Source organism: Onychomys torridus, chromosome 14, assembly GCF_903995425.1.
Source record: "Onychomys torridus chromosome 14, mOncTor1.1, whole genome shotgun sequence".
NCBI lineage: Eukaryota > Metazoa > Chordata > Mammalia > Rodentia > Cricetidae > Onychomys > Onychomys torridus.
In genome coordinates this window covers 52,232,033-52,258,224 of record NC_050456.1, presented here as the reverse complement: position 1 = coordinate 52,258,224, position 26,192 = coordinate 52,232,033, and the positions used below count along the sequence as shown (strand labels likewise).

Genomic DNA, 26,192 nt, shown 5'->3' with positions numbered 1-26,192 from the left:
ATTCCATTATTAATTTAGAAGACATTTTCCTAGAGCAAAGTTAGTGAAATTATTTCCCCTTTTGCTGAAAATCAGGGATATGGAAAAGAGTACAGAATGTGACAATCAGATAGGGTGTGATGGGCTGTGAGAGACTAGACAATAAATACTAGAGACCACATCTGTGTAGGGGCAGAGTATGAGAAGACAGGATTTAAAGATAAGACAATAAAAAATGATAAAGGTTATTGTGCGAAAGTTTTTCCGAATTGAAACATTCTATCCTGCAGAGTTCCTTCAGCAGGAAGGTTAACAGCTGAAGATAGCTGCATGAAGTCCCTGAAACTCATCAGATTCCCCTGCCAGAATAAACAAAGCTGAGCTGCAAGAAGTCTCTCAGAGGAGAAAAGCTACAAAAACAACCAACCAACCAACAAAAAACAGACCAGACTGGCTGCCTGTAAATAACCAAAAAACTCAGTGGTTCACCAACTTGAACTTCAATAGAATTCATATTTGGTATGTTGAGGGTTTCCTATCTCGAGTACGTAGGTGTGTGTGTGTTGTGTATCTCCAGGAAAGTTTTAGCACACAATAGCTATATGAAACAAAGGACATGTTAATTATAACTTGATGGACCAAATTTGAACAAGGTGCTTGAATGGGCAATAAAGACCAAAAACATCTAGTAACAACTACAACAACAAAAAAGTCTGTGTGAAGGGAACCGCCACAAAGGTTTATGACCTCAGTTTGATCCCTGGTACCCACTTCCATGAGTTGTCCTCTGACTTCCACATGTACACATTCACATCTACACAGATAATTATACTATACACATAATACAATCAATTTTTTATAAATCTAATAAATAGCATAATAACATCTGACTATAATATCCCAGCACACGGGGAGGTAGAGTTCAAGGTCATACTACACAGAGATTAAGAAGCCACCCTGGGCTACATAAAAGCCTATTTCAAAGAAAAGCCAAAGGCATGAGCCACCACTGGGTAGTGGTGGCTCATGCCTTTAATCCCAGCACTCGGGAGGCAGAGCCAGGCAGATCTGAGTTCGAGGCCAGTGTGGTCTATAGAGCAAGACCCAGGACAGGCACCAAAACACCACAGAGAAACCCTCTGGGGGGAAGAGGGTCAAAACAGCAGCTGGAGAGAGAACCCAGCAGTTAAAAGCACTCGCTGCTCTTGAAGACCTCTCAGTTCAGTAACCAGCATACACATGGTGGCTCACAACTGTTTATAACTCCAGTTCTAGGAAACTATTTAAGTTAACCTCTTCTGGTTTCCGCGGGAAATACATGCAAGTGGTACACATAGATACACGCAGTCACTCCCCCACACATAAAAATAAATTTCTAAAAACAAAACAAAAAGCAAGAGATACGCAACAATACCTCAATATTATGCAAATACAGGCTTTACTCTAAGGAAATCCAAACCAAGATTGGGTCTGATGAACAAGCAACAGTAATTTTACCGCATAAATAGATGCAGAGTGAGTCAGTGAAATTATTTAAGTACTACAAGTCCAAAGAAAACCAGAATTAGGTAGGGAGGAAAGGTGCTTATAAAATAATCCTTTTTGATGTGATAGTCTCATGTTACCCAGACTGGACTCAAATTCCCTGTATAACTGATGAGTTTGAACTCCTAACCCAACTGCCTCCACCTCTCAATTGCTGGGATTGCACCATCACAGCTGGCTTTAATCATGCTTTTATGAAATAAAAATATTCTAATTAAAGCTACACTCATGGGATGTGGATGTAGCTCAGTGGTAGAGTGCTTGCCTGTCAAACAGGAGCCCTGGGCTCTACCCTCAGCACTGAAAGAAAAAAAACAAAGAGTGAACAGAACACTAAATTCAGTCACACAAATGAAAATGTCTTCAAGAACACAAGACCAAAAGGTCTACATCCTTTTATGCTTAGCTTAAATTTGAGTTTTAAAAAAATTTCTTTAAAGAAAAATGTAAAACACAAAGCTTCTTATAAAGGGGAACACGAAGACTAGATCTATCTTGAAAAATAATGGAAGTTTGATGAGAGCAAAGGTGGTTTTGTTTTTTTGGGAGGAGGTGGAAAGGAAGATAAAAGAAAAATATGGACACAATATATACTCAGGCTTAAGATTTGTTTTGTTTTGTGAAAAAGACAATAGATACATTATCACACAAGACACTAAAACCTCTTTTCTCCTCATTAAAATGAAAAATAAAAATGGCCTAAATAAAGTCACCCCAATACATTAAGTAGTACGACTTATTTTCAGTCACTTTAGAATCCAATCTGTGTGCGTCTAAAAGAGAGGGTAACTAATAAACATTGTGTAGGTTGAAATATATTTTATACTTACTTACAAAGCTGCCTTAATGAATTAGCTCTGATTGGAATAGTCTGTACAAGTGTTTTCTCTGGCAAGTTAACCTTGTCCAGCCTCCCTTACTACCTTCATCCCAACCTGGAACAAGCAAACCAACAGTCATCCACCCACTGTGGGTAGATAAAACACTTATCTACAAATGATAAAAATACACTCCTGCATAAGCCATAAGCACACATTACAATAGTGATCTTGTGAGTCCCCATGTTAGATTTATTACAAGATGAAGCATTCACACTGAACTAGCACACCCGGACTAGAAAAGAGATCGCATACCCCATTGGAAGCTTTCTTCTTTGCTTTCCATTCATCCAACTGTGCCTTTGTCTTTGCATCAACTTTAACAAGTAGTTTCTTCTCTCCAATCTGAAGGTCATGCAATAATCTGAGAGCACGCAGGGTAGACTCAGGCTCTTTATACTCACAAAATCCAAAAGCTAGCAAACAAAAATTTGTGAAATGTTATGAAAAGTGAAAAACACAGCAAAGTAAACTGATTGAAGACATTACTTATGATGGTACTGCAGTCCTCACTTCAATCCTGTTCTTTAATCCTCTAATAACCATTTCACTTACAGCATCTGGAAACCAAAGAGGGAGGGAAGGAGGAAGGGAGGGAAGGAGGGATGGAGGGGTGTGTAAGGGTATGTGTGTGTGTGTGTATGTGTATGTGTAAATAAAAAGACCAATGGAAAGGAAGAAAAAAAATTAAAATCAAATAAATCATTATTTACTAAGAGCTAAATAATAATAATAAAATTTAAGAAATTAAAAGAAAAACAGTCTAAGGACTGAAGATATACAGACTGTTGCTAGGTATGGTAGAAAAAAGCTATGTACTCAAGAGGCAGAAGCAAATGAGGACTAGAATAGCTTTTAATTATCAAAAGAATTATTCTAATTCCCAATAAATTTTAATATAGAAAGCTCACATATATCCTGAATGATTTAATTTAATAAACATTTAAAACTTGACATTAGAGAAAAGTAGCCAAGCTTTTGAATATTAACCAGACAACATACTAGAAAAAACAGCCAGTATTTTTAGGTGCTATGATTCTATTTTGAGTATTTTTCCTAAAGCCCTTCTTTTTCCCACCAATAAAAAAGAGCAAAACAATTTTTTAAATGTTTCAGAATATGTACTCAAATATAGAAGGAGAAAAGGCTGGACACTGTGGAACACACCTTTGACCCACCACCTGGAGGAAGAGGTGGATCCTGAGTTTGAGACCAGGCTACAGAGTGAATTCCTGGACAGCCAGGGCTACACAGAGACAGACAGAGGCACAGAGAGAGAAAGTGAAGGGGGGCACTGACCTCAAACTGGTAATTATTAAAGCTGTGTGATAATAACCTTGGAGTAGTCACACCATCTCAATTTTATATGTGGATAAATTTATCCATAAAGATTTGTTGTGGGGTTTTTTTTGTTGGTTTTTCGAGACAGGGTTTCTCTCTGTACCTTTGCGCCTTTCCTGGAACTCACTCTGTAGTCCAGACTGGCCTCGAACTCAGAGATCCACCTGGCTCTGCCTCCCGAGTGCTGGGACTACAGGCGTGCACCACCGTGCCACGCCCATAAAGCTATTTCTAAATCAAAACTAGGAGGCATAACTTGAGACACTAGTGACTGACTGCACACGTGAAGCATTAAACTTCGTCCACAGCAACAAGAGAAGAGTGGCAGGGGACAAAACAGTGTTTCTGTCTAGAATGTAAAGCACTTTAAACTCAAATTATGCTCTCTGTGGCCAGGAAGCACTTGCCATAGAAGTGTGAGGACCAGAGTTAGGATACCTAATACCCACATAAGAGCAGAAGTCACATGACAACCTCTAGTAATCCCAGCCCTCCAGAGGCAAACATGGGGAAATCCTCCTGACCAAGTTTGTTAGCATCTACAAGCTCCAAGTTCAGCAGGAGACTCTAACTAAACTGGAAAGCAATTAAGACATGAAAAACAAACCAACCATGCCTAGATATACAGAAGAAAGAAAAAGAAAAGCAGCTAGAGATAGCTTCACATTTAAGAGCACTTGTTATTGCAGGGGACCAGGGTTCCATTCCCACCACACCCATGGCAGCTCATAATCATCTGGAACAGCTGTTCCAAGAAATCTGACTCCCTCACAGGAAACAGGAGGTGCAAAGCATACATGTAGGCACACACTCATATACACAAAGTAAAAATAAATAAATCTCAATCAGTCAATCAATGGGAGGCCATGTGCTTATCTTTGCTCTCTTCCTAAGCTCTAACCGTTCCACCTGGACCAGACAGCCTGGTCAGACAAAAAGGACCTTAGACATGTGAGAAACTAATGGGAGAGCTGGACAGAGAATACAGCAATTAAGAACACATACTACACTTAGAAAAGAAGGCAGATTCCCAGGACCCCCTGTCAGGCAGCTGGAAACCAGCTCTAATTCTAAACCCAAGCAAAAACCGAAACAAAACTTACAGGCAGTTAATAAAATCTTTTAAAAAACTAAACCACTGGGTTTGTTCCGTTTAGTATATTAAAAAGGGATGGGGGGGGGAACTATTGAGTAAATCTAATTATTTCCTCTTCCACCTCCTCTTTCAATTTTTGATTCTAACCCCAAATCTCAGCCAAAACCCTCTCAATTGTCTTTAATACATCCTAGTAAGAAAATTAAAGTAAAACATGTAAAGGAACTTCTGCAAATAGGCTGAAGTGGTGGCAACAAATAAGGAAATATGTATACCTTGAAGTTTTCCAGAGGCACCTTGTACTCTCTTCCAGCTCAACACCAAACCACATTTCTTAAAAAGAAATTTAAGAATTTATCACTTAACAAAATGAAATAGCTTCAAGACAAGATCACAAGATCAATTAAAGGCTACACAGAGTAAAGTAACTCACACCTGTAATCCAGGAGGTCGAGGCAGAACAAGTTTGAGGGCTGCCTGGGTCACAATGTGAAACTCAGTTTCAAAATAATACCACCATCAATCGGGGTGGGGTGGGGACGGACAAAACAGCTTAGCAAGATCACGCCAACAACTAAACTTGTTAAAATAAATTAGTAAGGGGATTTAGCTCAGCGGTACAATGCTTGCCTAGCATGATCCTCAACCCCCAAAAATAAATAAATAATAAATCTCCAATAAACATGAGACATGGTAACAAACTGCTTAAACAAAAACATAAAGCCTTAGGCAGGCAGTGGTGTCACACTTTAATCCTAGTACTCAGGAGGCAGGGACAGGTGGATCTCTTAAGTTTGAGACCAGCCTGGTGGTCTACAGAATGAGTTCCAGGGCAGCCAGGACTATACAGAGAAACCCTGTCTCAAAAAAGCAAAAGAAAACCCATGAAGCTTTAAGAAAAGTGAAAAAGGAGCCTTGCTGACTCCTAGCAGAAGGAAACAGGGGGGGAGTATTTTTTTTTTTTCATTTATTCTATGGCTTGTTTTACGTGCTATAGGATTGTATATGGCTGATCATGGTCCCCTTGGACAACGCACTACTTCCCCTGTACTGAATCTTTATCCCCAGTCTCCATTAAAAAAATTTATATCCGCCAGGCGGTGGTGGCGCACACCTTTAATCCCAGCACTTGGGAGGCAGAGACAGGCAGATCTCTGAGTTTGAGGCCAGCCTGGTCTACACAGTAAGTTCCAGGAAAGGCACAAAGCTACTACACAGGGAAACCCTGTCTTGAAAAACCAAACCAAAACAAAACAAAACAAAAAAAAAAATTATATCCTATCCCTAGTCCCCACAAATCCCCCCCCCCAAAAAAAGAAAAAGAACTGTGACTTAAAAGATGGGATGGTGCACACCTTTAATTCCAGTACTCAGGGAGCAGAGGCAGGTGGATCTCTGTGAGTTCGAGGCCAGCCTGGTCTACAGAAAGTTCCAGTACAGCCAGAGCTACAACACAGTGAGATCCTGCTCAAAAAACAAATAAAACAAAAAATACTAAGTTCAATGATGAATGTGCATCAAAGAATACAAGTATGCTTACTATTCTGTGCCTTTTTTCTTCAGATATGAAATATTTTCTTTTTCTTTTCTTTTCTTTTTTTTTTTTTTAAGAGCTGAGGATCGAACCCAGGGCCTTGCGCTTGCTAGGCAAGTGCTCTACCACTGAGCTAAATCCCCAACCCCATATTTTCTTTTTGAGCTGAGGATCAAACCCAAAGCGCTCTACCACTGAGCTAAATCCCCAACCCTGAAATATTTTCATAATAAAATGGTCAGGGGAAAAAAAAAATGATTGAGAAGCTAGGCAAGAGGGCACAGGCCTTAGCTCCAACTATCTGGGAGGTAGAAGCAGGAAGTTTCCAGGTTTGAGGCTAGCCTGTCACCAAAAACAAACTACAGTCTTTTTTCTTTTTCTGTAAATTTGAAATTTGTAAGTTAAAAAAAAAAAAAAAGAAAAAGAAAAACAGTTTAACTTACAGCTAAGAGCTGTCGTATAAGCATGTCTGAGGCTTTCTCAGAAATGTTGCCAACAAAAACTGTAGTAGTAGGCCCACAATTTTCATCATTTTCTTTCAATTTTAAGCCTGGATGATCCTTTCTTGCTCCCAAATGCTTTCCAACCATGGACACAGTAGGTACTAGGACCTATGGTAAAGAAAAATAAATAAATTTGATCTGGCAATTATGACATTATGCTAAAAATTCCAACTTTAAAGTATAAATGTATAGCATATTATTAAAGGACCTACATAATTAATCTAAAACTCCTAAAGCATGTAGTAGGTTTCATTAATAGTAACTTATTTTTCACAAATTTCCATTGTCAATTACCTTTAGAAAGGAAACAAAATGTCAAACTTTTATGTTTACAAATTCTTATGTTTAAAACAGAAACCATAAGATTATTTTAAAAAATTTAGGGCCAGGCAGTGGTGGCACACGCCTTTAATCCCAGCACTCGGGAGGTAGAGTCAGGCAGATCTCTGTGAGTTCGAGGCCAGCCTGGACTACAGAGGGAGTTCCAGGAAAGGCGCAAAGCTACCCAGAGAAACCCTGTCTCAAAAAAAAAAAAAAAATTTCATCACAATTATACTAAGTACCAAGATGAAAGCAAATTCACTATTCCTGCCAATCTTTTTGTTTGTTTGTTTTTCCATTTTTCTAGACAGGGTTTTTGTGTATCCCTGCTAATCTTGTAGCACAATATTGAAACACTGAAACATTGCAACACTATCTACAATTTTGCTTTTTATAAGGTCCTTGTGTTATTAGCTTATTTTCACTTTAAACTCTCAATTTCCCCACATACAATGGCAGAAATCTAATGTAATGAATTCATTACAAACTCAGTAGGCCCAGAGTAAACTGGGAACTGGTGGAGTCCCTCCAAACCCCAATTCCCCCTTTCCCTATTCTATCACACAAAGGAAGTGTCATTTGGAGACTTCTCAAAAAAACCAAGTAGGCCAAGTATGGGGGTACACACCAAGGAGACAAGAGGCATGTGGCTCCCCACTGAGTTCAAGAAGAACCTGGTTTACATAATGAGTTCCAGGCTAGTTAGGACCAAAAAGTAAGACACTGTCCCAAAAAACAAATGCAATTAAACAAAAAACAGCCCAACTACCTGGGAGGTTTAGGAAGTGTGTCACCAGAGGTGGGCTTTGACAGTTCAAGATCCCCACCACTCTGAGTTTCCGCTCTTCTTTCTGCCGTTAGTTTTAGACTGGGGCTCTCAGCTCTTCCTGTCATTTCCACCTGTACCACACTTCCTGCAATATGGACCCTACCTAGTCCTTCTTGAACAGTAAGCCTAAGTCAGTCAACCCTTCCTTCTTTTAATAGGTTTACCCTGTCACAGCAATGTAAAAGTAACCAATACACTGCTCTTACAGAGGAGCCAGATTCAGTTCAAAACAAGTACATCAGGTAGCTCACAATAGCTTCTAGCCACCAGCACTGCATGCAAATGCTGCACACAGTGACAAGTAGGACACATTCATATATACAAATATTTTTTAAGTTATCTAAGCTAATCAAAGTTTTACATTTCAAAAAGTACTAGTTTATCCTAATCTACATTTTCCCTTCATATTTACAGTGTCAATGGTAGAGTATTCAACTGGGTAGAGTACTTCTCTATAAAACATGAGGCCTTAGGTTCAATCCTCAATACATAACAGGCATAGTTAAGTGAATGCCTGTAATACCAGCATTTAAGAGGTAAAAACAAGATGGGAGGCAGTGGTGCATGTTTTAATCCCAGCACTCGGGAGGCAGAGCCAGGTGGATCTGTGAGTTTGAAGCCGGCCTGTTCTACAGAGTGAGATCCAGGACAGGTACCAAAACTACACAGACAAATCCTGTCTTGAAAAAAAAAAGTTACAGAGGATCAAAGTTCAAGGTCATCCTCAACTACACAGTGAATCCACGACTAGACTAGCCAGAAGATGAGACCTTATCTCAAAAAACAAACGAACAAAAACCCACTATACTTACAGTTGGAGCAGGAGCCATAATACTCATCGGTACAGGAATCATTGGTGTCCCTAAGGGGAAAAAAAGGTAACAGATTTTAAAAATACAATTAAAAATAACCAGGGCTGGAGAAATGTCTTGCACATAAGGTATTTGTTTCACAAGCATGAGGACTAAGTTCAATCCCAGCACCCATATGAAAAGAAAGGTTGGTGGTTCTCTGTGAGTTGGAGGCCAGCCTGAGCTACAGAGTGAGTTACAGTAAAGGTGCAAAAAGCTACAGAGAAACCCTGTCTCCAAGGAGAAAAAAGAAAAGAAAGGAGAGAGAGAGAGAGAGGGAGGGAGGGAGGGAGGGAGGGAGGAAGAGGGAGGGAGGAAGGCAGGCAGGCAGGCAGGCATAGGGACCAGGGCTTATAATCCCAACAAGGAGACAACATAGAGACAGGTGGATACCCAGGGACCAGTGGTCAGACACCCTTGCCTAAACAGGAGCCCCAGTTCCAGAGAAATATCCTTCATCAATTATTAGAGAGAGCTAGAAATATAGTTCAGTAGCTAAAAGTACCTGCTGCCTAGACAGACAAGCTCAGTTCAGTCCCTGGTAACCTTATGGTGGGGAAAGAGAGCTAACTGCTTCTAGCTGTCATTTGACTCCATACCTACACCATGGCCCATCCTTAGCTACAAAGACACACCATAGCTACAAAGAAAAGTATTTACAATAAAATATTCAGAGCTAGGCATGCTGGTGAACACATGAAATCCCTCACTTAGGAAACATAGCAGGAAGATCAGAATTACAACAACCATGCTTGGTTGGTTACCCAGCAAGTTCCAGACCATCCTAGGCCACCTGAAAGCCTGCCCCAACCCCTCCAAGTCCCCAAAGTATACGTGTGTAAAAATAAGAGGTAAAATTTGGGATGTGTGACAATAACCTGTAAGGCTGAGGCAAGATGATAACCATGAGTTCAAGACTAGCCTGGGCTACACAGTTCCAAACCAGCTCAGGATACAGGGCAATAACTTTGTCTTAAAACAAACAAACAAAAAGCTGGGGGGGGGGGGGGGGCCCCACACCTGTAATCCTAACACTCAGGAGGCAGAGGCAGGTGGATCTCTGTCAGTTAGAGGCCAGCATGGTCTACAGAGGGAGTTCCAGGACAGCCAGAGCCACACAAAGAAATGCTGTCTCAAAACAAAACAAAACAAAAAAATACACACAAAAAGATAAAAATGTAAACTTTAATTATTTTATGCCATGCATCAAAAAATATCTAGAAAGATAAATCAACTACCATTTTGTTTTCCTTTAGCAGTAACAGGCTAGTAACAACACTGATGTTAGTTGATGTAGCTACATGAGGGAAGTTTCACTGCTAATTTTTTCTATTTCTTAAATTCTTGAACCTTATGAATAGAGCATCTTTAAATATACATCATTTTTAAGGCATTTCCAAGGTGAGTCCTAAACTCAGCCACAAATACAAATCTACTGGTGAAATCGGGTATAGGGACTCACAACTAACTGTAATCCTAGCATTCAGGAGCATGAAGAACTGCTGGGAGGTGACGGTACACCCGGGGCACCACCACAGATGCTGTCCTCAAACAACTTAATGCCACAGAGAAATCAGACATTCATTTTCACCGTAAACCTATCTTATCTTTACTAATAAATCATGTATGTATCATGTTCCAAAAGTAATACCACAATGACAAAGACTCAGATTTAAAAATTAGAAAAATGTGATCAAACTTACCTGGAGGTACAGGTGGAGGAAAGCCAGGAAACTGTGGGGGTGGGATCCCTGGAGGGAGTGCTGGGATCCCCATGGGAGGGCGGTTCAAATGAGGGGGGAAAGACATTCTGACTGCACCAGTCTAAACAAAGAAATGACAAATCATTTGATTTGAAAACTCTCCAATTTGATATGCCTATATTGTTGACCTTCATTTTTAGAGTATCTGCAAAATTCTAAAGTTTCTTACCCAAAGGAGTTGGCAAAGACCCTCTTTTCTCTGTCTGTCCATTGAGAATTTTTTAAAACTTAGATCTTTTCTAAAATAAGTTCCCAAAATGTACACGAACTAAGTTCAGGATAGACTCCTACAATCATGTGGGAATACATATAAAGGAAGAAAAAAATTTTGAGGTTCAGTTAATATCAAAAAATTAAATGCCAAACATCAACGAATCTTTTAAAACAAACTCAGAATCCAGGAGGGTAGCTAACTTTCTAAGTGTTCTAATACATTCATTTTTAACACAATGATTCTCTGAAAACTCAACTAACAATTCAGTGTTACCTAGTTCTTAAAGACAAATGTGTTATTAAATTACAAAATGAGAGGAAGAGGGCACTCCTACTATCAGGTCACATATAGTAACTGCTCCAACATATAAAGAGCCCACAATTTGTAATACGGTAACAGTTGTTTTTGTTTTTTGTTTTTTTTTCTTTTTGGAGACAAGGATCTCAAGTAGTCAACGCTGGCCTTGAACACTATAACTGATGATAACTATGAACACTTGACCCTCCTGCCTCCATTACCTCAAGTACTGAGATTACAGGTGTACACCACCATATCCAGTTTAAGACATTTTTCTGAAAGCAAACTTCTAGTCAGGCCTGGTGACATAAGCTTGTAATCCCAATCCCAGAGATGGAAGCAGAAGAATCCTGAGTATGCTAGGATTTATCTCAAAACTTCAAGGGCTGGGCTGGGCAAAGGGGCATATATCTTTATTCCCACCATTGGGGAAACAGACCACATTGTCTACATAGTCAAGCCAACCAGGGCTACATGGGGAGACCCTGTCTCAAAAAAAAGAAAAAAGAAAATATGAAGCTGAAATGAGTTGGTCATTGATTCCCACAGAATTAGTTTTTTGTTTTGTTTTGTTCTTTACTGAGCAGCAGTTATTTCTGTCAAACAGCTAGCAAAAATTTTTCTACCTATTAACAGAAAACCCCATACTCTGTAACTGAGAAAGCCTAGAACTGTTAAACATATTTTTCAAGCAGGGCACGATGGTACATGACTGTAATCACTGGAGTTGGGAGGTAGAGGCAGGAGGATCATTTCAAGGCCAGACTGTTTGAGACCTACCTGGACGGCATGAGACCCTGTCTCAAAAGCATATTGTTTTATTTTTATTTTCAGTGCGTTGAGTGTATGTGTGCATGTGGTTTTTTGTTTGTTTGTTTGTTTTTCCAGTTTAAGACATTTCCCAAGCTGGCCTGAACCCAACATCCTTAGCCTTTCAATACCTGGCTTCTTTTTAAGTGGTGTCTTCTACATCTCTTACCCACCAAATCCCACCAGTTTGCTGTTATGTCTTTGACATACCTTTTTATATACAAATATTTAATAATTTGTGCTTTGTAATAATGTATTCATACTACACTGTTACCTGCATTTCTCCTTGTGTCACTGACATCTCTTCACATCAGTTCCTGTCTTTATAATACAGTAAATTATATAGAATACAGAAATACCAGTTGCCTCAATCCTTTAAAACACCGAAGATTCTTGGACATTTAATTTTATTTTTGTAAACATTAGGATTTTAAAAATTACATTTATTCATTTGTGTAGGTTTATGTGTGTTTGGTTCTGTATATGTGACATGTATGAAGTCAGAGAAGAAGCCACAGGAGTCAACTCTCTCCTATCATCTGGGTCTTGTAATTGAGCTTGGTCAGGTGTAGCAGCAAGCACACCTTTACTGAGCCATTTTGTAAGCCCACAAATAATTCTCCAATACAGATTACCACTGTTTGCATCCAAACTCTAGTACTAAATCATTCCCTCCAAACTAATGTGTATACTTATATTCTATCACCAGTGTATCTAACTTAAGAGAATCAAAACAGAACAAGCTATTTCAGTTTAGTTCCTCAATCCCTAATGTTGACTATTTCTACCTGTTAATAAGCATTTCTTTGAAATAGAAAAAGCATGTACAGCATTCACAGCTGTTCATTCTTACACTGTTCCTCTGACTTCTTAAATAGTCTCTAAGGGCTGGTGAGATGGATAAGCAGCTAAAGGCCATTGCCACCAAGACTGACAGTCTAAATTTCATACCTGAGACCCACAAGGTACAGAACTGACGCCCTCAAATTGTCCTCTACACATGTGCCATTGAACACATGCCCCAAAACAAGTAAATAGAAATGTAACTTTAAAAATATTTTTAAAATACTTTGCCAGGCAATAGTGGCGCACGCCTTTAATCCCTGCACTCAGGAGGCAGAGCCATGCAGATCTCTGAGTTTGAGACTAGCCTGGTCTACAGAGCGAGTTCCGGGAAAGCCAGAGCAACCCTGTCTCAAAAAAAAAAAAAAAAAAAAAATTAAAAAAACAAAAACAAAAAAAACAACTGTAAAATTTAAGCTTTAGTTTCAAAAAAGTGATCCTATTCACAATTAAAAGTTGTCAGAATGACTCCTATATTAGAAAAAGGTGCTAGAAAAGCTTTTAAAAACTTAGGTAATCATTAGCATATCTTACAAAGGAATGATATAAGTTTATAGGACTATACATTCAATTTCCATGTGTTGATTGCTTTTTCCTTTCTTTTTTGTAGTTATTACCTTTTAAATTACCACATTAAGTAATGGGTTTCAATTATATATCGTCATACATATGTTATTATATACTATGTTCTCGTTTGTTCCCCTTCCCCACTGAGTTTTTTTTAATAATCTGTATTACAAATGTTCTGCATGGAAAGGAGCAGGAAGGTGTGTCTGTTAAAACAGAAGGCTACTGTCCTACTTACAGAAGCTCTTGTATTATAATAATACTCTATCTCAGCACTTTCTTAGGAAGGCAGTTGGTATAGTACCTGTTGAATAAATAAATTAATTAATGAACAGTAAACAATGCCTGAGGACTCATTGACAAATTAAACAGCTACTACAGATCAGCAACAGTCCAGTGCCTACTTTCACAATGGTAGAAACTTGGGCCATAGATTCACTTTTACAACCACTTCTCTCCAACCAATATTAGATATAAACAGCATTTTTAAAGTAAAACTATATTCTTAAGGGTTAAGCTATATTTTATGGTTTTTAATACTAAAAATTAATTAACCAGATACATTTTAGTTTCATCAATACAATTATTGCATACATTTCTAATTTTTCTATAAATTACTTCCCTTTTATTTAAAGCTGCTCAAAACTTAGCATGGGCTGGACTTCAGGGTAAAAAAAGGTTGGTCAACAGCCAACATTTATGAACAGTCCCCTTTTCCTTTGAGATAATGGCCCCCTCCTTGGGAAATTCAAAAAACAGACATTCCTGATGCCTTTGACAATATAAATGTTCTCTTTAGACACTTTATGTTTATGAAATGAAAATACAACCACAGCAAAGTATACCAAATTTTATTTTTAAAGTAAATTTAAATTTAAAAAATATACTTTTTTTTAAGTTTTAGGGACTTAGAAGTTGGTACGTTTTATAGAAAAAAAATGCAAGGAAAAGAGCTAGGGAATGGTTTACTTTCAGTTCCAGTGATCAGGCCTCACTAAATAAAGATTTGAAATAGGCTGAGGCAGGAAGCCCTATTCATCTAAGAGGGAAGAGCCTTCTAAGCAAAGGAAACACAACCAGCACTATCAACTCTATGTCAGAGGAGAATAAACACCGAGTCAGGTAAAAACTAACCATTAACTGGGGAGGAAGGGATGATCAAGAGGATAAGGCTTTGTAGTAGTGTACTGTAAAGATCTGGGCTGCTACTGTAAGTGAGCTAGAACACATTTGGAAAGTTTTCTGACTGAACGTAATCACTGTCACCCTGTTAAACCACGAAGGGACTGGGGTGGAAGCAGGAAACTGAGGCAATAACACAAACAAGAGATTGTGCCCTGAAGGAGGTAGGAGTGGTCAAAGTAGTAGTTAACAAGTTGCTGAGTTCTAGACCTATTTTAAAGATAGCCAAAAAGATTTCCTGAGGGCTATGTTGAATATGAGATGCAGATATTAGTACTGAAATTATTTTAATACTAATTATAAAAATAGTTTTTGTTGTGGTGGTGGTTCTTTTGTTTTTGTTTTGTTGTTGTTTGGTTTTTCGAGACAGGGTTTCTCTGTTACTCTGTCCTGGCACTCACTCTGTAGACCAGACTGGCCTGGAACTCACAGAGATCCCCTGCCTCTGCCTCCCAAGTGCTGGGATTAAAGACACGTGCCACCACTGCCCGGCTAAAAGTGGTTTTTGTATGTGTTTTTGTTTTGTTTTTAGAGTCTGAGGAGGTTGTTTTTTATTTTCAGACTGGGTCTCTCTGTCTCTCTCTCTTTTCTTCCCAGAGCTGAGGACCGAACCCAGGGCCTTGCACTTGCTAAGCAAGCACTCTACCACTGAGCTAAATCCCCAGCCCCGACTGGGTCTCTTCTATGTTGTTCTGGCTGTCATGAAACTCACTACATAGAGCAGATTGGCCTAAATGATCCTTCTGCCTCTACCTCCTAGCTCCTAGGATTCAAGGTGTGTGCTACCATGCCTGGCCTAAAACATTTAACTTTTAGAAGGCTCAAAATATTTTTATTTATTAAATATGAAGCTTTATTTCCCAAAGTAACAAGTATTTGTGACATGTGTTCCCAATCTCTATCTACTGTTATGGTGGCCACACAATTTTGTTGAGACTCATTGGAAACAAAAATGTACTAATTTTATTATGTATAATTTACGTGTGTATTTAGTCTAAAAAAGAAAATAGACATAAAATATATTTATACTGTTCAACATATGCACGGACTCTACTTCTCTCTCACTTTTTTCTTTTTCAGCCCATTCTTTTTTTTCTTTATTCCTAGGACTACCACAGGTATACAAAATATAACCAATACTACTTTTAAGCAATCCTCCACTGCATACTTACCCAGACAAAAACAAATGTTACCAGGAAGAGAGTGGCACCTTAGCTCTCATGGGATAGTATATACCAAATTTCTGAAATGGTTAAGAATGAACTAATAGATTTCCCTCTACAAACACTCTTAAGTACCTAGCTCCAATTATGTTGCAAGCTCCTCTAGGAGCCATTTGTATTAGTTATGAAAGGGTGAGACTTTAAGAACCTTTACAACTAGTCCAGTGGCTCCACAAGGAATATGACTATTAATTTAACACTGTCTCCTGTCTTGCTTATAGCCTGCATATTACTAGAGACTGATGACTGCAATGCTTTCAGCAAAGGAAAGAAAAAAAAATCTGTGCCCAAATAATGAAAATGTTAAAACTTTTATAGCAAAACTTTTCACAGATTTGGGGACATAACTCAGACATAGAGCTCGTACATACTAACACAGTCAAGGCCCTGTCAACAATACACAGAAACACTGGATGGCAAGAAACAGGGAAGAGAATACTAGTGTTTTGAATCTCCAAAAACTAAACAGAGTAGGGCGGTGGTGGCGCACGCCTTTAATCCCAGCACTCGGGAGGCAGAGCCAGACGGATCTCTGAGTTCGAGGCCAGCCTGGGCTATACAAAGTGAGTTCCAGGAAAGGCGCAAAGCTACAGAGAAACCCTGTCTCAAAAAAACAAACAAAAAACCAAAAACTAAACAGATCTTTTCCTCAAAAGTTTTCAATATCTTCAAAGAGAAAAAGGCAGCATTGCCTATACAGACACATCAATGATTGCCACAAACTAAGGTTTAGAATATACAGTGCTTCCCAAAGAGGGCAGAGGGGTACTTTTTTTGGGTAGTGGTTATACACTCTGCTCATTTATTTAAAAAAAAAAAAAAAAAAAAAATCAGAGCTTTCCACAGCTATTATTTTCAAGAGCAGTTATCAATTCAGGACAACTACCAAAAGCTAAGGCCTGAAGATTAAACAATACTGTACCAACGTTTTAATTTCCTCATTGTGATCACTGTGGTATTTTTTTAATGATTAAAAAAAAAAAAAAAAAAACTGGAGAGATGGTTAAGAACACTGGCTGCTCTTCCAGAGGACCTGGGTTCAATTCCCAGCACCCACATGGCAGCTCACAATTGTCTAACTCCAGTTCCAGGGGATCTGACACCAATGAACATAAAATAAAGTTAAATAAATTTTTAAAAAATGTCCTGAAGCTTTCATGAACTACTCTATAGTATTTGTGGGTTTAGGAGCATCACATCTACCACTTACTAGCAAATATGTCAAAAGGAAACTATGGAGAAAAGAACAAGATCAAATGTTAAGATCTAGCATGCCTGTAATCCCAGCACAAGAGAGGCAGATGCTAAGGAATCTCAGAATTAGGATGGCTGAGAACTCATGTACTATTTTGTTAACTTTGGGTAAATCTTAAATTATGTCCAAGTAAAAGAACTGTCCTGAGTTCTAGGTCAGCTTGTACTACATAATGTGTTTGAACCAGCCTGGGCTGGAGTATGAGACCGGGTCTCAAAATCTTAAGAAAAGATAAAGGAAAAACAACAATACTAATAATTCTTAGTAGTATTTTTTCCAAATACTTTTAAAAAAGTTTTTTTAAGTACAAAAAGAAGCCAAGCTTAGATACATGCCTATAACCCCAGCACTCTGGAGGCAGAAGGCAGGTGGATCTCTGTTAGTTTCAGGCTAACCTGACCTATAGAGTTCCAGGACAGCCAGGGATAACAGAGAACCCTGTCTCAAATAACCAAAATAATAATAATAATAATAATAATTTGAAAAATCCTTGGCCAACTCGTTACTCCACATTAACATATAGACTCAATACTACAATAAAACATAACCACAGAATAAAAATATTTAACCAAAACTATTAATACATGATGGCTAAACACAAGACAATAAAACAAGTTTTCCTAGCAGTCTTTGGTACCTACCAAAAGGAGTAGGATGGCTGAGCAGTTAAGAGCGTCTGTTGCTCTTCCAAAGGACCTGGGTTTGATTCCCAACATCCATATGGTGTTTCACAGAAATTTTTAATTCCAGTTATAGGGGATCCTTTTCTAGCCTCTGGCCACACCAGGAATCAACGTGGTGCACAAACATACATGGAGGCTAAAACACCCACACACATAAATTTTTTAAAAAATTCAAGGAAAATACTTTTGTGACACCTTCCTCACACACAGAAAAAAGGTAATCCCAAAACGATATAACATTTTTATTTATATTTATTTGCAGAAGTCCTCAATATCTTTCTTTTTTATTGGGGGGGGGGCAGTTTTGAGACAGGCTGTTCTGGACCAGGGTGGCTTTGAATTCACAGGAAATCTGCCTGCCTCTGCCTCCTGAGTGCTGGGATTGAAGGTGTATGCCACCACTGCCTGGCTTCAATATCCTTTTTAATCTCCTGAATTACTTGTACAATTGTTACTGCCTTTACAGATAAAGGAGCTAATTTGGTCAGGGGAACCCGGTAAGAAGGTGGAGACTCCAAGGCTCCCCACTATCCTGAAATTACCAATTCAAAGGCTGCTTTCACTCTACTACAAGGTCTCAATGCCCTAACATACTAATAAGAAAGAAAGGAATTTAAGAATCAATAGCACTATTGAAGTCTACTCCAAGAACTCAGGAAGACATGGAAAAGTCTCTGAAACTTCTCACTCTAGTTCTTAAGTAACATTTATCAATATAAACCAATATCATGTTATAGGAATATTTTAGCGAGCATTTTACATACATTTCTGCGAAGTGGATCGTAATATAACTCTCACTTTACTGATGATGAAAAAAAAATCAAGACTTAAAGTTTAATAAGAGCACACTGCTTGAATTACAAGAACTAAGCAACGGAACGCCTTTTGAGACCCCTCAATGCCTTTGGAATACCCTTTTAAAAAAACTTCTCAAAAAACTACATTCGTGGTGTGCAGATGCACCGGGAAGCTGTCCTAACCGTCCCTAGTTCTATATACAGGCTTACAAGCATCAATGGTACACAGAGACCTTACTTGTGACAGTCTTTAGGTCTAAAATGTACTCAAAAATCAAGAGATTTTTAAACTGAAAGAAAGGGTGCTCACAATACAAAAAAAAAAAAAAAAAAAGTTTATACAATATTGCCAGCTACCTGCTACACTTTTCAATTCTAAAGCAAGAGAAACCCAATGCTTTTTCCTTTTGGTCTGCTTTACTCTGCCCCGTAGCAAAAAACGGCATTTCCACGTCGATATTAATCTACTATTACATAACTTCAGGATAACCTTCATACTCTATTTCGAAAAGCGTGTTTAAAAATCAATCCTGAAAACAAAAGGGTGGCAATACATTTTAAATAGGAAGGTTGGTGCCGCCTAGAATGAATGGAGACACGGCCTCCTTCCAAACGGAAAGGGGACAAGACGGTAAAACTCATCACCGTCTTCAGCAAGCCGGAAGGGTATTCAAAAAGCAAAGAAAAAAAGTGGGCACTCGTGAAATTCAAGGAGGGGTGGGGCCCCTTCTTTGGGCGGCGGCAATCAGACGGCCGGAGAGAGGTAGAAATTCGTTGGTGGCCAGCTCCTCGCTGGAAGAGTGGGCGCAGGCTGGTGTGAAGGCGCAGCAGCCTTGAGGCCCGGGAGTCCTTGGCCCCGGAACTCTACCGAGGGGAGGATCTGGAGGCCGGATGATAAGAAAAAGGGCTCCAGGACCCGGCCTCCAGGCCGGCCGATCCTATCCGTGCCTAACACGGAGCCCCGTCAGAGCCGAGGCCGTTCACTCCCAGACAGAAGGTGAAGCAACCGAGAAAGTGGGCGACAAACATCCGCCGAGGCACGCTCAGGTCGTGGGCCCGGCCTCCACGGGCTCCCGGTCCCACTGGTTTTCCGAGGCCTCGGAGGGGCGCAGAAGCCCCAAGCCTCGTGCCCGTCCCCTCCCCCCCCCCACCCCCTCACCCCCACCCCACCCGGCCCTCCGCAGCCACCCTGGCTTCTCCTCCTCTTCCTCCTCCTCCTCCGGCAGCTGGGGTACCCGGTCGACCGGTTTCCTCACGCGTTCGGAAGCGTGAACTCACCCGCCGCTGAGAAAACGGTACTGTCTTCGCGGCCTCTTGGGCGTCAGGTTAGGAGTGGGCTCCACCGGTTCGAGGTTCCTGCGCGCCGCCGGGACGGAGAGACTGGTTCCGAAGCACCTACTCGCATAGGCCGCAAACACAGCCGCGCAGCGCGGGGAGCTTCTGGAGGTCTTCCTCTTGCCCGGCGTGCACTGCGCCAGGGGGCGTGGCGAGGGGGGAAACCATAGAGAAGCTTGTACTAGATAGTCCCCACTGTGGCCTCCGACTCACTACGCTCAGAAGAATGAACATAGAGAAGGAGCGCCTAGTGGGTCCTAGAGAGGCTCAAGCTGTAAATTCCGACCCACCCTGCCATTTTTGATTGGAGCCGATTGAATCTTATGACTGCACGACGCCATCTTGAGGTCAAGGTTCCGGCTGGTTACCCGAGCCGGGTTTGTTAGAGGATTTCTCACTTCTTTGGTAATTCGTTTTTCCAGGAATTAGAACCTTGGTCTCCTGGTTCTTTGAGGTTCGATGAATTGAAACCTGGGCGGGACCCGAGAACCTCAATAGAAAGCCCAAATGTCATTTGTCCTTCGAAAACAACTGGTCACATCGAGAAATAACTGGCAACGGCTACGTTGGGTTTTTTTGTTTTGTTTTGTTTTTTGGAGTGTTTTTTGGGACTTTTTGTGCGAACACGCACTACAACTTAGGTGAGGTAATAGGATCCAAGAGGTAACTAGATGCTTTATAGCTTCAAAAGCCTGTAAAAATATTTAATAGAACTTTCTGTAGTGGGCGAATGATAAAAAGGATATGAAAATAATGAAAAAGTGAATACTCACAAATTACTGGGTTATTCAACTTATGGAGTTTATAAGCAGTATCTACTGCTTTGTTTCTTGCTCCTCAGAAGGCTTATAATTTGTTCATAAGGTGCCTGGTGGTATGCCAAGGAGTCAAAAAGTAGGGGTTTATTCCTGTCCTGGGAGAACTGGAGCCCCGGAGTAACAAGTGGCAAACCCTGAACACTTTATCATTCATACTCCCTGTCTGTTGTTTTTCTTAGCTAGTTGTTTAAGACAGTCTGCATAGACCAGGCTGGACTCTCGGAGATCCGCCTGCCTCTTCCCAAGTGTTGGGATTAAGTGCATATGCCACCACACCCAAATCTCATAGTTTTATTCTAGTATATATCACCATCTGGCATACTAATGTCTCATTTTATGGTCCACCATCTCCTTCCACACTAGAATGTAAACATAAAGAGAGCATAGATCTTTTTATCTCCTGTAGCTCCAGTGCATGGAACAGTGATTGGTATTTAGCAAGTACTCAGTATTTGTTGAATAAAGAAATAATTAGCCAGGCGGCACGCCTTTAATCCCAGCACTCGGGAGGCAGAGCCAGGCGGATCTCTGTGAGTTTGAAGCCAGCCTGGACTACTACCAAAGTGAGTTCCAGGAAAGGCGCAAAGCTACACAGAGAAATCCTGTCTCGAAAAACAAAAAACAAAACAAAACAAAACAAAAAAATTAGGCAAGCCATGTTGGCGCATGCCTTTAGTCCCAACACTTGGGAAGCAGAGACAGGTATATCTCCGTGAGTTCGAGGCCAGCCTGTTTTACAAAGTAAATTCCAGGATAGACAGAGCTGTTTCACAAAGAAACCCTGGCTTGAAAAACCAAAGAAATGATTTTCAGGTGGGTGTGATGTAGCACATGTATTGAGTTCCAGCACTCTGGGAGGCTGAGGCAGGCCAATTCTCTGAATTCAAAGCTAGCCTCTTTGGTTCCAGGACTCCCAGAAATGGCTACATAAAGAGACCCTGTCTCAAAAAAACAAAGCAACATCTGGGCAGCGGTGGCATGCGCCTTTAATCCCAGCACTCCAGAGGCAGAGCGGATCTCTGTGAGTTCGAGGCCAGCAACAGGCACCAAAACTACACAGAGAAACCCTGTCTTGAGGGAAAAAACAAAAAACAAAACAACAAAAAGGAAATTGTCGGGGCTGGAGAGATGGCTCAGGGCTTAGGAGCACTGGCTGCTCTTTCAGAGGACCTGGGTTAAATTCCCAGCGCCCACATGGCAGCTCACAACTGTCTGTAACTCCAGTTCCAGGGCATCTAATACCTTTACACCAATGCACATAAAATAAAGTAAATTTTTTTTTTTAAAGGAAATTGTCATATGATAGGTACCAAGAAAATGCAAGGACAGTAGAAATAGGAAAGTTTATGACACTGTTACCACCTGTAAATTTTATGTTCACATATATTTCTATTTACTAGGTTCCTTATAAAAAGAGCAACAAGGCCGGGCGGTGGTAGTGCACGCCTTTAATCCCAGCACTCGGGAGGCAGAGCCAGGCGGATCTCTGAGGTCGAGGCTAGCCTGGGCTACAGAGCGAGTTCCAGGAAAAGCGCAAAGCTACACAGAGAAACCCTGTCTCAAAAAACCAAAAGGAAAAAAAAAAGCAACAATACCTACTTCCAAAGGCTATTACAAGTATTAAATTAACTAATGTGAAGGCATTTCCTACAATAAAATGCTCATTAAATGCTATTTATATTTTTTAAATAAATGTTTGTTTTTGTTTTTACAACCTCAAGTATAAACACAGAAATCTCAAATTACTGTGTATCCTTTTTGGGGGGGTTGGAGGGGGTGTTTGTTTGTTTGAGTAAGGGTTTCTCTGTGTCCTGGCTGTCCTGGAACTCGATATGTAGACTAGGCTGGCCTCGAACTCACAGATGCATGCCTGCCTCTGCCTCCCAAGTGCTGGGATTAAAGATGTACATCACCATCAACCAGCTTACACATCCCTTAAAAAGTAAAAGAAGATTTTATTTTATGTGTATGAGTTTGACTACATATATGTCTATGTACCACATGCATTCCTGGTGCCACCATAGGACAGAAGAGGACATCATATCCCTTGGAACTGGAGTCACAGATGGTTATGAGCCATCTTGTGGACTTGAAATTGAACCGGGGTCTTCTGCAAAACAGCAAGTGCCTTTAATCAAGCTATTTCTCCACTACTTGTATAATATCACTTGCAAAATAAATTCTTAGGGACCAGTGAGATGGCTCAGCAGATAAAGGTGCCTGCTATCCATGACAATCTTGAACTCAACTGGTAGAAAACGAGACCAAATTCCTACAAGCTGAACACTATGTGATACACTCAAGTACACTCACATGTGCACATAAACAATAAATAAATGTAAATAATAATAACCAAAAAATAAATAACCTGGGATATAGTAGCACACATCTTGATCCCAGTACTTGGAAGGCAGAGGCAAGTGGATCTCTGAGTTTGAGGCCAGCCTGGTCTGTAGAGCAAGTTTCATAACAGCCAGGGCTACAGAGAAAAGTCTTGTCTTGAAAATCATAAACAAACAAATGGTTGTAGTAGCTGGAGATACAGCTCAGCAGTTAAGAACACTTGTTCTTGCTCAGGAACCAGGTTCAGTTCCCAGCACCTACACGTTGGCTCACAATCTTATATCTGCAGTTCCAGAGGATCTAATGTCCCCTTCTGATCTCTGCAAGCAGCATTCCTGCAAAGTATTCATCCACATCAATCTAAAAAGTCCTTAAGAAGAGGTCTCTGACATTGGCTAACTTTAATATAGACATTTGTTGTTTAAGTTTACCCAGTGTGATGGTCATTACGGAGTAACTGGGCTCTAGACTCACCTGGATCCAAGTTTCAGAGCATGCCCAGGAAGGGTTACCAAGATTGGTAAGGTCTGAGGTGGAAGGCCCACATATAAACGTCAGTGACACTATTCTATGGGTTCATATTGTTGATTATTTCCAGATGTGTTATTTTTGTTTATGCTGTGGAACATTTGTTTAATGATGCAAAGAAGTGGTACATTCTTTTTTTGTTTTTGTTTTTGTTTTTCGAGACAGGGTTTCTCTGTGTAGCTTTGCACCTTTCCTGGAACTCACTTGGTAGCCCAGGCTGGCCTCGAACTCACGGAGATCCACCTGCCTCTGCCTCCCGAGTGCTGGGATTAAAGGCGTGCGCCACCACCACCTGGCAGAGGTGGTGCATTCTTTTATGTTGCATTTGTTTAACTCCGTGAAGCTGTGTTACTGTGCCTGTCTAAAACACCTGATGGTCTAATAAAGAGCTGAACGACCAACAGTGAGGCAGGAGAAAGGGTAGGCAGGGCTAGCTGGCAGAGAGAATAAATAGGAGAAATCTGGGAGGAAAAAGAAGGAGCAAAAGAGCAGGGAGGAGTGTGGTAGAGACCAGCCACACAGCCACTCAGCCACACAGCCAGCCACCGAGTAAGAGTGAAAGTAAGATTTACAGAAGTAAGAGAAAGGTAAAGTCCCAGAGGCAAAAGGTAGATGAGATAATTAAAGTTAAATAAAGCTGGCAAGAAACAAGCCAAGCTAAGGCTAGACATAAGTAATAATAAGCCTCTATCTGTGAGTTATTTGGGAGCTGGGTGGTGGGCCCCCAAAAGAGTAAAAAAGCAAAAACAAACAAACAAACAAACAAAAAACCCCAGGCGGTGATGGCGCACGCCTTTAATCCCAGCACTCGGGAGGCAGAGCCAGGCGGATCTCTGTGTGTTCGAGGCCAGCCTGATCTCCAAAGCGAGTTCCAGGAAAGGCATAAAACTACACAGAGAAACCCTGTCTCAAAAAAACAAAATTAATTAATTAATTAATTAATTAATTAATTAATTTAAAAAAAAAAAACCCAGGTTCAAGTCTGGACTGACTAAAGAGAAGCTGAGCACTAGTATTCATGGTTCTCTGCTTCCTGATTGTGGATACAATATATCCAACCAGCAGCCTTAAGTTCCCGTAGCTACAGTTTTGCTAATATGACAGACTGTACTCATCAACTGTAAGCCAAAATAAACTCTTCCTTTAGTTTCTTTTTATCCCCATGGGGGCTGAAGGGTGGTAGTGTGGAGGAGGGGGGTTTGTACTGGGTGGTTTTGTGTATCAACTTGACACAAGCTATAGTCCTAAGAGGAAGGAGCCTCAGTTGAGGAAATGCCTCCTTGAGATCCAGCTGTAAGGCATTTTCTCAGTTAGTGATCAGTGGGGGAGGGCCCAGCCCATGGTGGGTGGTGCCATCCTGGCTGCTGGTCCTGAGTTCTATAAGAAGGTAGGCTGAGCAAGACATGGGAAGCAAGCCAGTAAGCAGGTCCCCTCCATGGTCTCTTCATCAGCTCCTGCCTCCAAGTTCCTCCCTGTTTTGAATTCCTGTCCTGACTTCCTTCAGTGATGTGTAAGCCAAATAAAGCCTTTTCTACTCAACTTGCTTTCTGGTCATGATGTTTCATCACAGCAATAGCAACCCTAACTAAGACGGTGGTGGTTGTGTCGGGCTATTTTATCACAATAACCAGGAACCCAGAAAAGTAAACAATACTCCCACAGAATCTCTGCTGACCTTACAGTGGACTTGAGCTTAGCTGCCAGCACCCACATGGCAGCTCACTACTGGCTCTAACTCCAGTTCCAGGGATCAGATGCCCTCTTCTGGCTTTCATGGGCAACAGTTACCCATGTGGTACCCAGACACACATGCAGGCCAACCACCCATACACAAAGATAATAAAATAATTTTAAAACTAAAAACCATTGGACCAGGTCTTAAGAGAGCTGTTGAGTGGCAACTACCTGACCCAAGGAAAGATAGAGAACAAGCTGCTTTCTCTTAGCATGAAAAAAACAATGATGAACAGAATTGTCAATGAAGCCACCTTGTAGAACCCTGAATTTGCAGAAAAATAAAAAGAATGGAGCCATCAGAAAAACAGAAGCCTGGCAGTAGTAGCACATGCTTTGAATCCTAGCACTTGAGAGGCAGAGGCAGGCAGGCAGATCTCTGAGTTTGAGGCCAGTCTGGTCTACAGAGTAAGTTCTAGGACAGCCAGAGCTACACAGAGAAACCCTGTCTTGAAAAACAAAGAACAAGCAAAAAGGAGGATAACAAATTAGGCCTTAAAAGGAGGGTTAGCAGGCTGTGGTTTATGGAATATTGAAATATTGAAAAGGCTGCTCAGAGTTCAGCTAACTACCCAGACCTTAGAGCAAAACTACCAAATTAATTCATTTCTTTGAAAAAGCATAAAGGAGGATAAAATGTCACAGACTATCCAGAAAGAATAAATTAACATAGGTTATGTAAATTTGCAGAGTCCTTCAAGACATTTGTACACTCTATTAATTTTTTGGGTCTTTTTGTTTTTGTTTTGAGTAAAGTTTCACTGTGTAGTCCTGGCTGGTCTAGACTTCACTGAATAAACCAGGCTGGCTTTGAACTCACAAAGATCCACCTGACTACCTCCTAATTAAAGGTGAGCACCACCACACATAAACTCCATTTATTGAAAAAGTTTTCCTGCTGAGGATTTTAGCTCAGTGGGTAG

General features: G+C 40.5%; 1 protein-coding gene across 4 annotated transcripts in view; it reads right to left on the bottom strand.

The window, feature by feature from the left end:
• Rbm25 (RNA binding motif protein 25) overlaps positions 1–19,988 on the bottom strand; it is a 43,066-nt gene extending 23,078 nt beyond the window's left edge. Inside the window, exons 1-8 of one of the 4 annotated variants that reach the window (XM_036205673.1) lie at positions 19,790–19,988; positions 13,610–13,675; positions 10,810–10,927; positions 10,581–10,701; positions 8,839–8,888; positions 6,817–6,984; positions 5,115–5,172; positions 2,658–2,818 (exon numbers count right to left, since the gene is read on the bottom strand). In XM_036205673.1, coding sequence (XP_036061566.1) covers positions 2,658–2,818; positions 5,115–5,172; positions 6,817–6,984; positions 8,839–8,888; positions 10,581–10,701; positions 10,810–10,851 — 600 coding nt within the window. In that variant the 5' untranslated portion in view covers positions 10,852–10,927; positions 13,610–13,675; positions 19,790–19,988. The remainder of the gene's footprint in view (positions 1–2,657; positions 2,819–5,114; positions 5,173–6,816; positions 6,985–8,838; positions 8,889–10,580; positions 10,702–10,809; positions 10,928–13,609; positions 13,676–19,789) is intronic. The other 3 variants (XM_036205676.1, XM_036205674.1, XM_036205675.1) reach the window with 3 other exon arrangements.
• Between the last annotated feature and the right edge of the window lie 6,204 nt (positions 19,989–26,192).